The sequence below is a fragment of the Nelumbo nucifera genome, chromosome 2, assembly GCF_055504915.1.
Source record: "Nelumbo nucifera cultivar China Antique chromosome 2, China Antique-T2T, whole genome shotgun sequence".
NCBI classification, from domain to species: Eukaryota; Viridiplantae; Streptophyta; class Magnoliopsida; order Proteales; family Nelumbonaceae; genus Nelumbo; species Nelumbo nucifera.
In genome coordinates, this window is record NC_142650.1 from 10,212,533 (window position 1) to 10,230,395 (window position 17,863).

Here is a 17,863-nt window from a genome sequence, read left to right on the forward strand (position 1 = left end):
ATCTACATCCAATCCCATTACAAAAACCTTTTGGATCAAAATTCAATCTGAAATCTGATTCGTTGGAGTTGGATTGGATTCAGATACATCAGATTTATTGCGTTTAAAATAACAAAAAAAGAGTCTTAACATATATATATATATATATATATATATATATATATGTCTGTAATAGAGCAAACGTAGAGGGCCTGAGGTGATATCCTGGACTGGTTGCTTCAACAGGTGTCCAAGGTGTTTAGGTGTCTGGGTACAGTAAATGTGATAAATAAATTGTGTAAATGTTACCTTTATATAAGTGGGGTCACTCGTTTCCTGAGGTGTAGGGTTGCAAGTCGGGTCGGGTTAAATCGGGTTGAGGCCAGTCCTAGCCCAACCCTAAGTTATAAACCCTTAACCCTAACCCTAACTAAATTCCTTCAATCCTAACCCAATCCAACTCAATCCAACCTTCTTCCCATTCCTTAAAATCTTATAAAACTATTTAATCTCAAATCTTAACTAACTTTTCACTACATATATTAATCCTATGTTTTATTAGTATTTGTTTGTTGATATTTTTATCGATTCTTTTAGTACAAAATCAAAAAAATAAGTGTATGAAATGACTATACTTTACTATGAGTTATGACTTATGATAGATCTTTTATAGGCATCAAACATTAGAGAGGAGATGAAGAATAAAATATTCAAAGAACATAAAATATGTTATTAAGGTTTTAATCTTTTCATATAGGATCAAGTGAAATGATTATCTTAAAAGAAAGACATTATAGTATATAGTGAGGGCTATACAACTATCATACATATAAAAAAATCAATGTATAATATAATTTATAACATATATTATAGAGTCAGGTTCAAATTGGATCCAATTGTTAAAGGGGTCAAACCTAACCGAATCCAAAATAAAGTCAAATCTATGAATCTCAACCCTAGTTTTAATTCGAATATCAACCCAACCCAACCCATTAGACTAGGCCGGCCCAAGTTGCAGCCTTACTGAGGTAAATGACCCAAGACATGGCTGAGATCTCGGGACAATTGTTGTGGTCTTTACACGTCTGACGTACATGGTGCAACTCCGGGCCTCACTTTCTGGTTAACCACGTGAGGCTGTATGGCGCCATGTGGTTCTCCTATTGGCTCCACTTGTCCTCCCTTGGCTTAGTGCGTTTTTGGCCGGATTGCATTATTGTGGATGGCACTAAGGTGGCCGAGTCTCTGAAAGGAGATGAGGTCATTCAGGGGCTGTTCGAACTGAGATGCTGAATTGGGTGTTGGATTCTGGGAGTTCGTTGATAGTCTTATTATGTTTGCATGGGGCTCACATGTGAATGTATGGAACACTTGCGTGCTTATTTGTGATTACTTTCAAACCGGTTAGATTAAAAATAGTGTATATTTGCATTCTAGTCGTCAAATTAGAATATAGGTTAAAGTAAAACATATAGAGACATTATTATTATTACGAAAGGGGAGAGCGAGAGACCTTGAGAACTGCGTCTGCTTAAAGAAAGAAAGAGAGGGACGAGGATGAAGTGTGGGCGGTGGTTGTCCGCTATGTTCACTATTCGTTGATATATAACACCATTTGCCCGAAGAAAAGAAGAAAGAAGTGCAAACTGTGGTTATCGCTATGTGCATTATCACTACAATATCGTTTCACTTTGTCCTCTTTTTTTAGATCTTTCTCATCTTTCTAAATTTTTCTTATATCATAAATCATATTAGTTTCATTTGTGTATTTTAAATTTCAAATCCTAGATCGATGTCTTATCTCTCATCTACTCTTGAATCGATTTTCAATCTCTTCAGGACTTGCAATTTTTTCCATGTTACAACATAGGAAGAATCACAAAAAATTCAAAATCAAAATGAAAAAAAAACTAAAAATCTAATTAATTTTAGCCATTGAAAATAATCAAATAAAATTATGAGATATGAAAGTTCTTTTTTGATTTTTGATTTTTATTTTAAAATAAATAAATAATTTAGAAATAATTTGAAAACAACCCGAGAACCATTAACCAAACCGAATAATTTAATGATTAAACTATTGAGATCAGTGGTTCTTGACAATTTTAACAATTCTTTTGTAAAATAACGGTTCAAGGTCAAAATGAAACTACTGACTTGACTGTTTCCTGAATCAAACGGCTCGACCGTCTGATCCGGTTTGATCTTCAAGACAGTGGCACGAATGTGCTATTGTAGGATGTTTAGCGGGCCACGTCTTTAAGTTAGAGATTGAATAGTTGTGGGCCTTGTGCCCCATGTCTTTATGACTCGGGTGGGCCGGTGGGGCACTGGGGCGTTATCATTGGTTCAACAGCCTGCTGAACAGCGATTGCGTTCAGCCAATCCGTTATCGTTACGGATAGCTGGCGCCTGGCGTGCTCATTCTTGAACTTGATTGGTTGGGTAATAGCTGTTGTACAGTTGTACCCGCCTTCGTTTGTAGTGTATATTACTACTACGTAGGGTCCCGTTCACGATGTGTATCAGCGTATTACCGCAAGACCGCTAAGGCGCTGACCATCGACCACTCACACGCAATGACGCAAATACGCAATACAGTAAATTTCCATTGAGAAATAAAAGATTCTCAGATTCGCGGTACCTCATACCTGCGAGCTGCGAAAGGAAGACTGCATGTTCCAGAAGTAGCGCTCTATAGAAGACAGACGTCTCCACCGCACATATCAGTTGTCAGCCATCCCTGTCGTAGGCCGTTGCCAGTAGCCACCTCCAAATCAAGGAGAAGAAGAAAGGAGAGGGAGGACTAAAGCACCTACGAGCATCGAGAAACTGAAAACATTCTCTTGCTCGTTATCCTCCTCCTCTTCTTTTCATTCTATTTTTAGCACCTCTTGAAACATTCCTGTTTGTAGAAAAGCCCTAATGGGAGAAAAACAGAAGTCTCAACAGAATCGGAAGACGACGATTCCACCGTATATGAAGGCAGTATCCGGTTCCATCGGAGGGATCGTTGAGGCTTGTTGTCTTCAACCCATCGACGTTATTAAGACGAGGTTGCAGCTCGACAGGTCTGGAACTTACAAGGGAATTTTTCACTGTGGCTCTACGGTATCGAGGACCGAAGGCGTGCGGGCTCTCTGGAAGGGATTGACCCCATTCGCCACCCATCTCACCCTCAAGTATGCTCTTCGAATGGGGTCCAATGCCGTACTTCAGACGGCGTTCAAGGACTCGGAGACCGGAAAGCTCAGCAATCAAGGAAGGATGATTGCTGGATTCGGAGCCGGCGTTCTCGAAGCGCTTGTTATCGTTACACCATTTGAGGTTAGTGTAGCGTGTATTGGTACCATCTGTTGCCACCTAACTAGCTTAGTTCTTGCTGGAAGTTGTATCTTTATTTTTTCCTTAAATAAATTTCTACAACGAGCTCCGTTCTCACTAACTGACATCCGAACCTTTCTTAATCTTGTTGCTTGATGCTTCTGGGGTGTATTTGAGTTGTATAAGTTTCTTTCATTGTATTCTTTGTTATTTTTTCATGCTTTTCGTAGTTGGGGAATTGCGTTCTTCTGAGTAAACCTTGTTGAATTGGGGACTTTGTTTAACTTTTAAACTATCACACTGTATGGGCCTTGTCCATGTTGAAAGTTTGAATTATATATTTATTGTACAATTTAAGGCAAACTAGGCAATGTCGGGAAAAATAGTATCGTCACTCTCGCACCCGTCTTTTATTGTTGATGTGGAATTCATTGGCTTAGAGTTTCTCGGTTGATTGGTTGCTATTGTTTAAATTATCCAGGTAAAGTGGATCCACTAGTTCAAAGTCCCTAACAACTATTCCAAAATCCTTACTCGGCAGTAATTTTTTGTTGATAAAATTTCATAAAAGGGGTAAAAGAAATGGTGATAAGAAATCTCTGAGAAGTTCTCAAATTACAAAATGAATCACCCTGTCCTAAAGAGACATTCAAAGAACATTCCCACCAAATATAATCTTACATCCCCCCAAACTAAATCAATTCACCATTACAATGAGACTCCCCTCATTCTTTGTACAATCAAAGAGAACAATGCACAAAGGTGACCCCTAAAGCCATGACTATGACAAGCCACAGCTTCCAATAAATGCATCAAACACTTATGCATATTAATCTTCTACAAGAGACAATAGACAGAAACCATAACATCTTATATCTTGGCTCAAGTCTTCCATAACAGTACCAAACAATTGCCTCAAAACTTCTCCAGATTCTACCTCCCCCTTCATTAATTTGTGATTTGAAATCTCAATTGAATTTTCAACAATGACCTTTCCTATTCCTCTCCCCCCTCCCCCCTAATTTCATGACCTTTTATTGCATTTCCTTAACCACCTAAGAAAAACAAACCCAAACTTTTCCCACTTGATTTTTTCTGTCATCAGCTTTCTCATTCTCAATACCTATCCTTTTATCATGATTACCTACTTATCCAAAAAAAAAGAAAAGAAAAACATGATTACCTACTTCATCCGGCAGAATAACATTGTCCAAGTCACCTCAGTCTGATTCTGTCTTTCCAATTGATTCCGAACAACCTTTAACGTTCTTCAACAAATTAATGAAACATTGTCTCATTTATGAACATCCTTCATCTACCCCTTCAGCCCTTCCCTATTTGGACCAGAGATGATCTTTCCATCCAAAAAATGAACTATTCAAACACAATCTGCTGGTCAGAAAACTGTCCTGCTTTACAAACATGATTCTTGATCTCTTGGTCAAATCACACATAAACTACTCTTTAGTCTAGAGAAAACCTTTTAACATGTACCAGGGTTTTTTATCTTTTATTTGATTACAAATGCCAGCATACTTCTTCATAGAAAAATCTTGGTCATTCCTTTTTGCAGCGTTACCATTAATAAGGTCCGCTTCATTATCCACAGAAATCTTCTTAATACCGACCAAATCCTCCCTTAATTTCCCAATAACAACCTCAGACCAATCTTCTTTTCTGCTTTTCTAATCCCAAGCTAGACAACCAGGGAGTGCCTAGATGCCGAGATGCCTATGCATTGCCTACGATATGGTTTTTGAAAATAAAATAAACCTCAAATCTTAGGTTAAATTCCTATTTTGCATGTTAACTAGCAATCATCAAACTAACAATTAGCAATAGTACTCATAATAATACCTGGCTGTGGTGTGGAGGGTTGTTCTGTTCATGTGTTTTGGGCAATTTGGAATGAGAGAAATACTAGGTTATTCAAAAACAAAGCTCAAGTGGAAGAATTGGTTATGAAGATACAAGGGATGGAGATTTCTTGGTTGGGAGTTCAGAAGCTATGTAGGAGAATACCTTATTTGTCTTTTTTACAGGGAGATACACTTTTTTTCTAAACCCATACTTTACCTAATTCAACCAAAAATTAAAACTCATCAAAATAACTACAAATTTTGTATCGAAGCATATAACATCACCATATTCATATCAAGAATTCCTTTTCAATATATTAATTTTAATATTTCAAACATAACAAATATCACAAGAAGAAGAACTAAATGAATTGATTGGAGCAATGGATAATGCTTCATTAGACTATGAATCCTACTTCATTAAAGAGTTAAACAGAATTATATATCTCAGGGTTCAACCAAGAGGATGAATCATGCATACAGAAACAGATTCATACTTTCGCTGTTATAAAGGATGAAATATATATTTCATGGATCACGTCTGTGCTACCACATCCCACAAGCAATATTGCCAAGGAAAAGATTCAATTGTTTAAGTTGGCATTATTGATGGGAAATCTTTAACTAGATGGAAGAAAGGAGGGCAGATGGTTATTTGTTAACAGTCATCCATTTCAGGTTTGAATACAAGTGCAAAGTAAGCAACAAGCACATTATAATGTGATAAGAATATAGATAGTATGCAACATCACCCCAAGAACAAAAGTATATATATATATGAAATAATATAAATGATTTGATCTAATGGTGCCTATATTAATTGTGTAAACCACCTTATATAAATTATAAAAAACATAAAATATTAAGTGCCTACTTTGTTGCCTGGGCATGATTTGATCTAATTTTTTTCTTTATATATTTTCAAATTCTGAATTATGTAATGAATTTTTCCTAATTTAGTCAAGTTTTTTTTTCTGCACTTATTCTATTTAATATTGTTTACATACTTTGGAGCTGGTGAAGGCTGTATAGATATTTTTTAATTTTTTAATGCTTATAATGAAGCCATTACACTGATAGCTAATCCAATAAAAAATTACACTGATAGCTAAATTGAAATTCCACTTTCTCCATGCCTCTGACTTCTCTTGTATTTTTTAGAAGTCTTAGAAGAATCTCCTTAGCATATATAATTTAATATTCTCTTATTTTAATTTTTAGTTCCCTGTACAGCCTGAAAGCTTTAATTTTTACTTATTTATTTTCTTTCTTTTTTATTTTTTTGTGGGATTATCTTGGTTAAGATATAAGGGTTCTTAATAGCGTTACAATGTTAAATGCACAGCAACTAATCCTAGTTTTTAAACAAAACTTTAGTGCTTATTCTTCACAAATTTGAAGTTGATATATCTTTAATCCAGATTTCTACAAATTGTACAAGGCTTATGTCTTCAGGTTCCACTCGAGGCAGGGCTTAAGAAAATGCCTCAAAACCTTGAAGTTTATGGCTGAAAGTATAAAACAAATTGCTCACACTTGGAGATGCCTTTTATGTGTGGTGTTTGTATATTTGTGCTTATATCCAGGTTTAAGCTTCCTGCATCAAGGCTTACACCCATGCATAGTTTCTTGCCTCATGCGTCCATGCTTTTATTATTATTTTTTTATTATTCTCCATTCTTTTAAACTTTGGTTTAACCTTTTTCTTTTCTTTTTGTTCCTTTTTTATCGCAACCATTTTTTTGTTGAGAATGATAAGGTAAAATTTCATTACTATCAGCTAAAAACAGCCCAAAAAACATGTAAAATCTCTGTATTTCTCTATACATTGAGAGACTGTGCAGCATACACAGATCTGTTGCCTTTACCAAAAAGTTAAAAGAAAGCAATGCAATTAACTCTTCGAAGTTTGTTCTCAAACAATCATTTTATAACGAGTCTCCCTGATTGCTTTTAGACTGGCAGTCATGATGAACTAGAAAAACAGTAGACCCTCCTCTTCAAGATGTCATCCTGTTCATTCTTGTTGTGAAATACCTTCTGGTTCCTCTCTTTCCATATATTCAAAACAACAGCCACTGGGATGGAGAACCAGGCCAGCTTTCTTTCTTTAAGAGCACTCTAATGAACCAACTGCTAAGCACCTCTATAATTGAGTCTGAAAAGACCCAGCTTAGAGAAATGTGGGATGAGGATATTGTCAGACAAGAGAGTAGAAATCACTGATTGCAGTTTTAGATAAATTCCTTGTGAAGAGAAAGAAGAAGAAGATGAAGATTTCAGCAGTAGAGAAGAAAAGGGGTAGGTTGTCAACCAGAATTGAATTAGTTCTGGCCGCCAACCTCTCTTTGTATTATATACTCAACTTAAAAGAATAAGAGATTACAAGAATGCCCTTAGTAGGGCGGCTACTTAAGTAGCTGAACAGTTACAGCTTAAAAACATAAACTAATGTGCCTAAAGCCCAACAACTTCCTAACTTAACAACTTAAAAATAATAAATAAATAACTGGGCCCAATAACTAGAAATCGGTCCAACTCAACAAAGAGGAAGAAGCATTTGAAGGGGAGGATTAGGAGTTGGTTGCCTGTCCTGTGGGGTCTCGGAGCTCGGGGGGGGGGGGAGGGTTAGAAATGGTGCTTCTGGGCCTTTGTTTTGCTGATTGTCTTTAGTCTTGTGTTGTTGGTTGTAAGCTTGTTTTAATGTCTTATCTTTCTAGGGTGATCTGTTGCTGATTGTCTTTAGTCTTGTGTCGTTGGTTGTAAGCTTATTTTTCTTTTAATGAATTTCTCTTTATCTTAAAAAACAATTCTCCAACTGCTGGGACAATAGAGGAATAGGTGATCTGTTGTCTCTTGTGAGACATTTTCCCAAAGCTGATAAAAGTAATTTTGCATCCATTAGAAGAAGTGATTTGTTACAACTTACAAGTTGAAGGGGGATAAAAGAACTAGGGGCACACTGAAAAGGACTTGGATGGAAGTAGAAAGAAATGAATTACATGCCCATAATTTGACAATAATAGATATGGCACTGAACAGAATGGAATGGTGAAACAGGACTCGTGTAGCTGACCCCATATTGTTGGGGAACGTAATATTGCCTATCTGGTTTAGTCTACTCACAAGGGATTGGACCAATAACCTTCAAGTTGCATCCCACCACCAAACCGACTTGTTTTGGTTGCCCAGAATCAGCTGCTGTCCCTGAAGGAATTAAGCAAAGCAATTACCTCCTCAACTTTCCAATCATTGAGGCTTCAACGAAATCTTTTGGTTTGCACCCATACTAGGTTATCCCTTCGTAAACCTGATATACCCATCTTTTTTTTTATTTGAAACAGCGACTTCATTAAAGAACTTTCAAAGTACAATTGTCAACCTCTAGTATAGGGTGTTGAATCAAAACACAAGTTGAATAACAGCACTGCCGAAAACATAATCTCCCTAACAGTCCCTTGTTTTGCTAAGATATAACATATCTTCTTTATCTATTGAAACTGCAAACAATGTGGGAAAGGTGTCTGTCAAGGAACTTTTCTCATTCCAGTTGTTCTACCAGAAATAAACTCACACTTCAACTTTAAAGGCCAACCCTTCAACAAACAAATTATAAACTTCTCTATTCCCTTCCATGCTGAACAGCCATAGGGTACAATAGCTGTTCTGGGTTCCCAAGCCTCTTAACCTGATCTAAGCTTTGCTTCCACTAATTGACTCCACCAGCTTTCTGGTTATACACTATACCACCAATACTAGGCAAATTGAGCTCTGTTCACTAGCTGAATTCTCCTTATTACCCAAACCTCCGTATGCTTTGAGGGAGCAAGCTTTTGTCCAATTGACCAAATTGAAATTTCTCTCCTTTGAACCACTCCAAATGACATCCCTTTTGAGTTCTTTCTTTTCTGTTGGCTACTTTTAATGGGGTCACGTAGTCTAGTTGCAAGTGGAATGCAAAACATTATCTACCTCTATGAAAGATATTATACTTTCTTGTTTCCCATTTAAGGAAGAAGATTAGAAACTCCTAAGTTCCTTTGTGACCTTTTTACTTGCATAAGAAATAGGATAATCTATTTTGGATTAAAACTCAATTGTTTTTCTTTCATATGGTTTTGTAAGTCTGCAATTTGGTCACTGGAATAAATAACAAGATATTAATTTTTCTTCTCTCTCATCTTTCCTGCTCTCTCTTCTTTCTTCATTAATCTCTTACAAATCTCCATGATAAGCAGTCCAACATATTTAGAAAAAAAAATGCATATTTAGTATTTCCCGTTTCTTTTTGGCTTGTATTGCATCATCATGGTATTGGATTAGTTCTCTTGCTTCTCTAACCAGAAAGCCAGAAACCTATGTGTCTGAGGTACCTCTTCTGCTGACCTTAGCCAGTTGATGACTACTAGGCAATTCCCTACAACAAGTATATTTGTCCAGTCAGCTATTAAGGAAAGTTTGAAGCTTAAACTTAAGCTATCAGTTCTGCTTTTAAGGGATTTCCAGAACCAATTTGCACTGGGCATAGTTGTCAAGGCGACGCCTAGGCAATCACCAAGCAGTTTTCTATAGTGTGTTATAACAAACTTTTATATTCTTAATTTTTTGAGGTTATAATTATAAAATAGACAGTTTTAAACTAAAATATTCATTTTGTGTGTTTATATACTAATTTATTTTTGTTATTTTCTTATTTGTTAGGTTTTAATCAACACAAACATTGCTAAATGTTGTATTGAACCCTCAAAGACTTCAAAACCTGAACCATAAGTAAGAAAGAACATAAAATGTTGTCCAGCCAACACATTTTCTTCTTTTTCTCTACTAATTTTGTGTTTTTGTATACTACTTTCTTCTTCTTCTTCTTCTTCTTCCACCTTTTCTTTTCTTCTTTTCCTATAACAGAAATAAGGGTTCAGCCCTATAATTTTCGAATTTTCTTTTTTTTTTCTTCTTTTTCTTATGAATATGTTGGAATATATTGATTTTCTATACTTTAACATGAAGTTTATACTTATGAAAATTATGGATTTTTTTAAGGGAATATGATTATGGAACCTAGGGAACTACCCTAGGATACATGTTTTTACTTAAAAAAAATCCATCGCCTAGGCGCCCCCTGTTGCCTAGCCTCGCCTTGGCGCCTTGAAAACTATGGCACTGGGAAGCTTAGTAAAATGTTTCCCTGCCATATCTAACAACCTCCTTTCCTCCAAAAGGCTGAACTTCCAAGGTAGCTTGCAGTGCAATCATTAAAATCTAATAGCCCCATTGAGTTCTGCTTGAACCAATACCCAATAAATGATACTTTCCGTGATGAGGTCAATTAGGGTCTCAATAGGACCGGATTTGGTCCAATCCGGTCTGGTCCAATATGTCCATTATAGATGGACCAGGTCCAATCCAATCCAATGAATGCTTTGGACCATTTTGAACCAATTCAATTCAATGTCTGGACCATCCAATCTGTTCAAATTGGTTTTAATTTAGATTGGTTCCAATGCAAACCTGGTTCTTTGACACTTGTATTCTTATGTTCTATCAATGGACTGGATCACTGGATATTGGTTCAATCTGACCCAATCCAATATAAATCCATTATGTATGGACCAGGTTCAATCCAATCCAATAAATACTTTGGACCATTAAGTCTGGACAGGTCCAATTCAATGTCTTATTTGATCTGTCCGATCCATCCAAATTGATTTTGATTTGGATGGGGTCCAACCCAAAACCAGTCCATTGACACCCCTAAGGTCAATGAATATGTTCTTTGTTCCTTATTCTAAAAAGTGCTTTTAGAAAGGTTAGAAATCGGGTTTTACATGTCCGAACCAGGTTTGGTGGCTGGTTAAATTTAAAAAATTTTTCTACCCAAGAACCAATTTCTCAGTGATTTTGAAATCTGAAATTTCGGGATCGATCTTGCACTGAACTGGACCATATTTGAAACCCAAATTAAAACTAATCATACCTAATACGGAGACCATAGTGTGTAGCTCCTAGAGTGGTAGTTTACATCCAATATCAGCCCCAAAATCAGCCTCCAATTGAAGATGGTGTAGTGTACGTGAAGCCGACTCAGCAACACTATTTCGACAAAACTGGTTCCAAACTTGCTTGGATTGATGTGGGTATGTGAATCTGATATCCTTTGATGTTTTTCTTGAAAAAACACAGTAGAGAACTGATGGAAATCAGTCCCTATCACAGCTGGGTCGAATTAGGGTTTCTGGAAGGCAAGGGAGAAGAGAAGAGAGCAAGAGATTGGAGAGAACTAGTGAATTTGCCCCTCCCCTCTTAGTCCCTTATATAGAGCAGTCTCCTAATCTAATTAGGAGTTGATCCAAATCCAATTTAGATTAGGACTTTATTTTTAATTGACAAGCATTATCTTCTTAAGAGAATGGGTGCTCCATACTATCCATGCCCATTTTCAACCCAAATCACATGACAACATAAACTATCATGTGATATCTTAACTAGCCATATTAGCAATGGGCCTTATGTCCATTTTCTTTAATAGTTCATGTCCCAAGGTGTTGCATGGCCACTTTGGGCTTGAACATTGTATGGCTTAGGACCCACAAAGGTCTCACACAAGTCCATAAGGGTTTGGCCCTACCTTTCGAAGAGGTTAGGCCGAATTCTCTCACCCTATGACCCAAGGATAATGGACTTATGTAAGATAAATCCTATCAGGTAATCAGCACTGCAATTGTCTCTTACACCTAACTTCTTGGCCCATAATCATCAAAACACTGCCCACAGGGAATGGCCTCTTCCCTGACTACAAAATGCAGTCTGACACTCTCTGCTTGGATGGATCCTAGGATTAAAACCTTTTGCAAACATTTTTCATAAAATAGTAATATAGCAGTTAAATACATTTTGCAAATTAGATTTCAAATACAGTTGAAATCTACTGTTGGTAGTTTAGGTTTCCATCAAAGAGAGTGTAAACCCTGATATTCACTTTGTCTGACAAAGGGGTCGATCCTATAACTATGATCACCCACTTAAGTAATTTCCTAAACTACCCCAACATACCCAAATATTTGACCCTTGATGGATCTCACTAGTTGGCATTATCAAAGACAACTCAGTCCAAAATCTAGTGCAGAATCATAATCAAGTCTGGGGTTAAGTGCAACTTTCTAGTTTTTTCCATCTATCTCCAAGGTCCAGGGCATAACTAGAAATTGGTCTAGGTTCAATGTTTCTTCTAAACACCCATTGGTTGTGCTTGGGGTCTAACCCTAGCAACTGAGACAAGTTGCTCCACCAGTTTGGTCACACACTAGTGTCAGTCTTGTCAAGATAAATTCCCCAAGTCTATCCAATGGTTGAGAGCATTCTAAACTAACATGAATCTCATAAGTGTCTAGTTTAAGGAGTAATTCATAAAAACACACCAATAAGAACATGAAACAATAATGTACTTTATTCATTTATTGTCTAACAGTGCTAGTGTCCCTCTCACCTCATAAGCTCCACAAATAGCTGTTTTAATGCTCTTCCACAAAACTTACGCCTTTTAGTGTGAAATTTGGTCAACTGGTCAAAAAGTAACTCAGATATATTTGATGGTGGCATCTGAGATGCCTCAAAAAAGAGAATAAAGTGGTTCCATGCATGAGATGCAAACTGGCAAAGCGAGAGGAGGTGATTTGTTCTCTTCTCACTCTTGAAACAGAAAAATGCAAAGATGTGGGGACAAATGTCAGGTCTTCCGCCTTCATTAGAGAATCTCACAACTGTTGATAATCTTGATCCTCAAATGCTGCTCCCCTGCAACGAGCCTTTATCTTTGGGGGAGAGGGGCCTCCAAACAGCTTTAACTGGAAAATGATGGAACCATGTAATAATTTCATAAAGTGTTTCAGAAAAGGAAGTATTAGAAAGAACCACTAGGGTTTGGAGACTGAATTCTATTTCTAATCCAGATGGATGGAGAAAAACCAATTTTAATTATTCTAAAAGGTCCATGACTTCTGTGGTTTCAGAATACCTCAGCCCCCATCTAAGACCTAAATTCTTGGGGACACTTGTTGGTCATTAGTGAAGGAAACCATCTCAGAAATGGTTTTATTTTTATTGGTGGACAAAGCAAATGCTCTAGGATAGGCTTGGCTCAGAGATGAGTTTTCCCCATCAAGATCTTCCCAAAATCTCACCCTTGACCTCATGATGGGATTATACTTGATATGTTGTGCAAAAGCAGGAAGTATAGTTCCAATGGTACCAAAATATCCAAAATGAATAAGTTTGGCCCTCAAAAATCGGATGAGATAAAACTGACATGGTTACATCTTCATGTTTTTGGAATTCTAAAATGCCTTAATATGACCCTTTAAACCAAAATCCAGTCCCTAAGAAACCAACAAACTTGAAATAAACTCGAAAAAATAAAAAAAACCAAAATCCCAAGCACAGAAGTTATGGTATTTCTACTAGTTGAAGAATATGAAAAAAGAGATTTGATTTTTTCTTCCATGGTTTTTTCCTTGCTTAAATGACTTAATCAAACATATTCCTCTACGTGGCAAAGCACACATGTTTTTAAAGTCCTACATGAGGTCAAGTGGTTGGTTGCAAGGATTTTATCTAGAGTTGCAGTCTACATGAAAAACAAGACCTGGTGTATCCTGTAGAGCTGTTAATGGATTGGGTGTGGACAGGGACAGGGTAGACATGGTCCCAACCTGATAAGAAAATACACAGGCCCATTGCCAACCTAGAACCTATAGGATCCACAAATGGTAGACCCAGAACTGACCCTATTCTTAGTCGCATTTATTGAGTCTGATCAGATAAGACCTAATTATACTTGACAAGCCTTTAGCTTGGTAATTTAACAATGAATCTGCAAAACCTCTTACTCTGTCTTCTAAAAATATCTTATTTATCCCCTTTAAAATGATAGTTTTAGATATCTTATATGTGTGTTCATGATCAGATTGGGCCTTAATTGGGTTGGAACAGGTAAAACCAATGTCAGCCTTATTATAATTGGGACTCAAAATGCACAGACCCGGGGTCTGGTTGGGTTGGGTTTGTCTGTTTGTCCCAGAACATTGACAGCTTAGGGTCCTGTGCTAGGACAAAAGTAAGGGATCATAGGATTTGGCTGTAAGAGCACCACTTCTGTAGGCTTCCCAGAACCTGGAGTCCTTTTTCTCCCAACAATTGACACGCTTTCTAAGATGGGGACTTCACACCAACTCCAGACGGACCAGACCACATTACCACCAACTATCTCATATGCCTTGCGAGTCGTAAACTGTGGCATTTCTTTCTACGGTCAAGGAAAAAGTACTTGAATCCGTACACACTTTTTTTTATTAAGGTTTTATAGTTGGTCCTCTTTCTCCTGCAAAAATCACATGGGAAACCAGTTTTAGATTTTGGTGGCAAGCATTTCTATGTTGGGTTGTCCAACATTTCAAAATGATAGGGTAGATAGATTTATTGTGTGCGTATGTGAGAGAGAGAGGAAGGGATGGAGAAATTTCATTATCTGTAGTTGATTTTCATAGCTGAAACACTCATTTACTAGTGTGGGCTGTGCAGTAATATAGTTCACACTAGGGGTCAGTTTCAAAGTGAATAAAAATCAAGATAACTTCTTGGGAGGCAATAGGATTGTGGATGATAAGACTACCCTACTTTCAAGGCAATGTGCCCATGGAAAGTCACCCTTGCCTGAACACCTTGTGTCATATTATATAGAATGGGCAGCCTAGTGCACGGGGCTCTTGCTAATGCAGGGTTTGGAGAGGGGCAGATGTAAGCAGCCTTACCCTTGCACATACAGAGAGGCTGTTTCCAAGATTTGAACCCTGGTTACCCAGGTCGCAATGGAGAAACCAACCAAGGTTCAAAGTATCGGAAATGCAAGGTGTATCGGAAAGGTAATTTTAAGAGACGTATCCAGATACGCTTTGGAAACGCATAGATACGGATGAAAAATCAAGATATGCATTAATACACTAGAAAATCCAAAATAAAATCCTTAAAAATATGAACAACAGTAAAAATGAGTTTTATGTGATTATAACTAATTTATCTAAACATAAAAACCATTCTTTAATGATTTATATAAAGTATCGAGATATAATTAGTAATCGTTGAAAAATAATAGAAGAACTAAAATGTATATGTGTGTATATATACTAATATTTATTAGTTAATATTATTTTAAGTTATTTATTAGTTAATATTTATTATATATAGATTTAGATAATATTTATTATGTATACAAGTTAATATATACCTTAATTTTTAATAAATAAATATAATTTGTATTCATCTTATTATTATATAAATATTAATAACCAAATTTTAGCATTTGTTGGGAAACATCCACCAAGGCAAGAAAGATTACTTTAAGTATAAAAAAACATGTTTTAATAAGCAATTAAGGTCGGCATAATGGTTAATTAATTATTGTTGTAAGAAAATGACTTGGGTTCGAAACTTGTTACCTTCAGTTTGTGCTTTTTAACAAGTTATTTGACTTAAATAACATTTAGTGACATATTAATTGCCATAACTAAAGGTAACTCAAATGAACATTTAATTAAATAATATTAGCCTTTAGTGACGTCTCAAACTTTAAGGCTTAATTAAAATTGATATTAATGAGAGAGAGAAGAGAAATTAAATTTAAGTTTAAAAAGGAGAGGGAAATTAAATTCGGTTGATACATAGTGCGTATCGGACCATTTTGAGTTGTATCGGCCGATACATACCCGAAACGGTCCGATATGAGGTCGATACGTATGAAAAAATATGAAACCATCTAATTATACATGTTCCGTGTATCGGAACTCTTCCAAAACGATACGTATCGGTCGATACGTTGCGAAATTTAAAACCTTGCTGTTGCGCCAAGGCCCACCCTCATATATATATTTCTGTGTGTGTGTGTGTGTGGTTGCGGTATTACAATAGACATTTTTATACCAAACTGTTAATTTTTTTTGTGGGTTATAATATTTTCATAATTCATATACTAGTTTCTTATTATTTTCTTATTTGTTTGTATTCGATTTACACACAACTTGAGTTCACCATTTAATAAAATTTGAACAGGCATGGACTGATGGTCTGGGCAAAATGCTGTGTAAATTCTTTTAGTCAGGTACCCCTTGCACCCCAAGTCTTGAACCCTTTAAGACTTCAAAACCTGAACTGATAAACAGGAAAAAACTTGTAAAACTATCCTTTCTAGTTTTTTTCACACATCTATCTCAGCATACACAGCTCATGGACTAGTGGCAAGCAAATGTGAGAGCAAAAAAATGATGATCGCTGGTTGATAAGAAACCTAGGGAATTATCCTCAGATTTATTTTTCTATTTTAAAAAATCCTTCTCCTAGGCGGGCCCCTATGTGACCAAGTGCTCTCCTGTTGTCTAGCTTCACCTCAGTGCCTTGACAACTATGAAGACTATATTCCTAGCAGTTTGCAGTTTTACCTTTTTAACCGTAACACTTTCCAATTAATCATTCCACTATCATTGTATTTAAGGGTGCAATTGAATCAAGCTTTAACAGTTCAGGCTCCTGATCAACTGGGCTTGATTTGAGTTTAATGCTAATTGGGTTCAAATCTCAGGGCAAGTTCGATTAGTTATTCGAACAATTTTGACCAACAACATTTTCAACTTGAAAGATCACACTGAAGTTCAGATTGGCTCAACTCAATTTGATTGCACCCCTAGTTGTATTTTTATGTGCTCTATAAGGCGGTGGAAAAATTGAACCAACTCCAAAGAAATTTAAATTTGTTGAAGTGGTATGAAAAACCACAACTTGATAAATTGGAAGCATCAAACAACATGGTTAATTAAAATTGAGAATAATTAAGGAGAGAAATAGTGTCTTTGTTACATAACCAAGTGTTGTATTTTAGTCATATTGGTATAAGTGCCAATGCCATTTTTATTGCAGTGGTCTGACTAGAAGTGGCATAGCTCCTTGTATTTTGAATGTAGGTCATACTGACATAGCTTCATTTTTCACCAGGTGAAGGTGCCTTTGTGCAAGCAATGTTCTAAATATCGATACAGACTGATACGCCGAGTGGGGCATATCGGTCTGTAAGGCCTGTCTACCCCCTGAAATAGGTCAACCCCAAAACACTTTGTATTCCGTATATCGGTGGGTCACCAATACAATACGTATCGGCTGATACGTTGTGAAATTTTGATCCTTGTGTGAAAGGAAGACAAATTCTTTGTAATTGCTAGTGAATGCTTGGACTCAATGGTTCGGACATGTAATGTCTGGGGTATTGGGAGGGGTGGATGGGATATTGACATAACCTTTGGCCCAGTTTGCACAAAGTGGCTGCTTGCAGACTTGAACCCATGTTACCACACTTGCCAGCCAAAATTTTACAATTACATCAAACAATGGATTTTTATGATAGTTGGTTATTTTTGCACCCAAAGCTGTTGAAAATAGCTTCACAATGGGGATTAACTTCCAAACATGCCATTACTCTTACGTGTGGATGATGACTGATAATGCCTGAGAGAAGCACTGGAATGTAACTCTTCTTGTATGCTCACATTTGCTTGCTATTTGGAGTTTATTACATTTAAGTGGAATTTTTATTGGAGTTTACTTCATCTCTTCAAGAGCAACAGGGGTTTCCTTAGTTCATAATCATGCCACTAGTCCATGAGCTG

At 36.6% G+C, this 17,863-nt stretch overlaps 1 protein-coding gene across 2 annotated transcripts in view; it reads left to right on the forward strand.

Annotated features, from left to right (window-relative positions):
• The first annotated feature begins 2,504 nt into the window (after positions 1–2,504).
• The window catches only part of LOC104594935 (mitochondrial succinate-fumarate transporter 1-like), a 31,134-nt gene continuing 15,775 nt past the window's right edge, over positions 2,505–17,863 (forward strand). For both annotated transcript variants that reach the window (XR_016082857.1, XM_010255491.3), the window contains exon 1: positions 2,505–3,306. Coding sequence is in view for 1 of the 2 variants with exons in the window: in XM_010255491.3 (XP_010253793.1) it covers positions 2,905–3,306 (402 nt within the window). In the remaining variant the exon portion in view is untranslated. The remainder of the gene's footprint in view (positions 3,307–17,863) is intronic.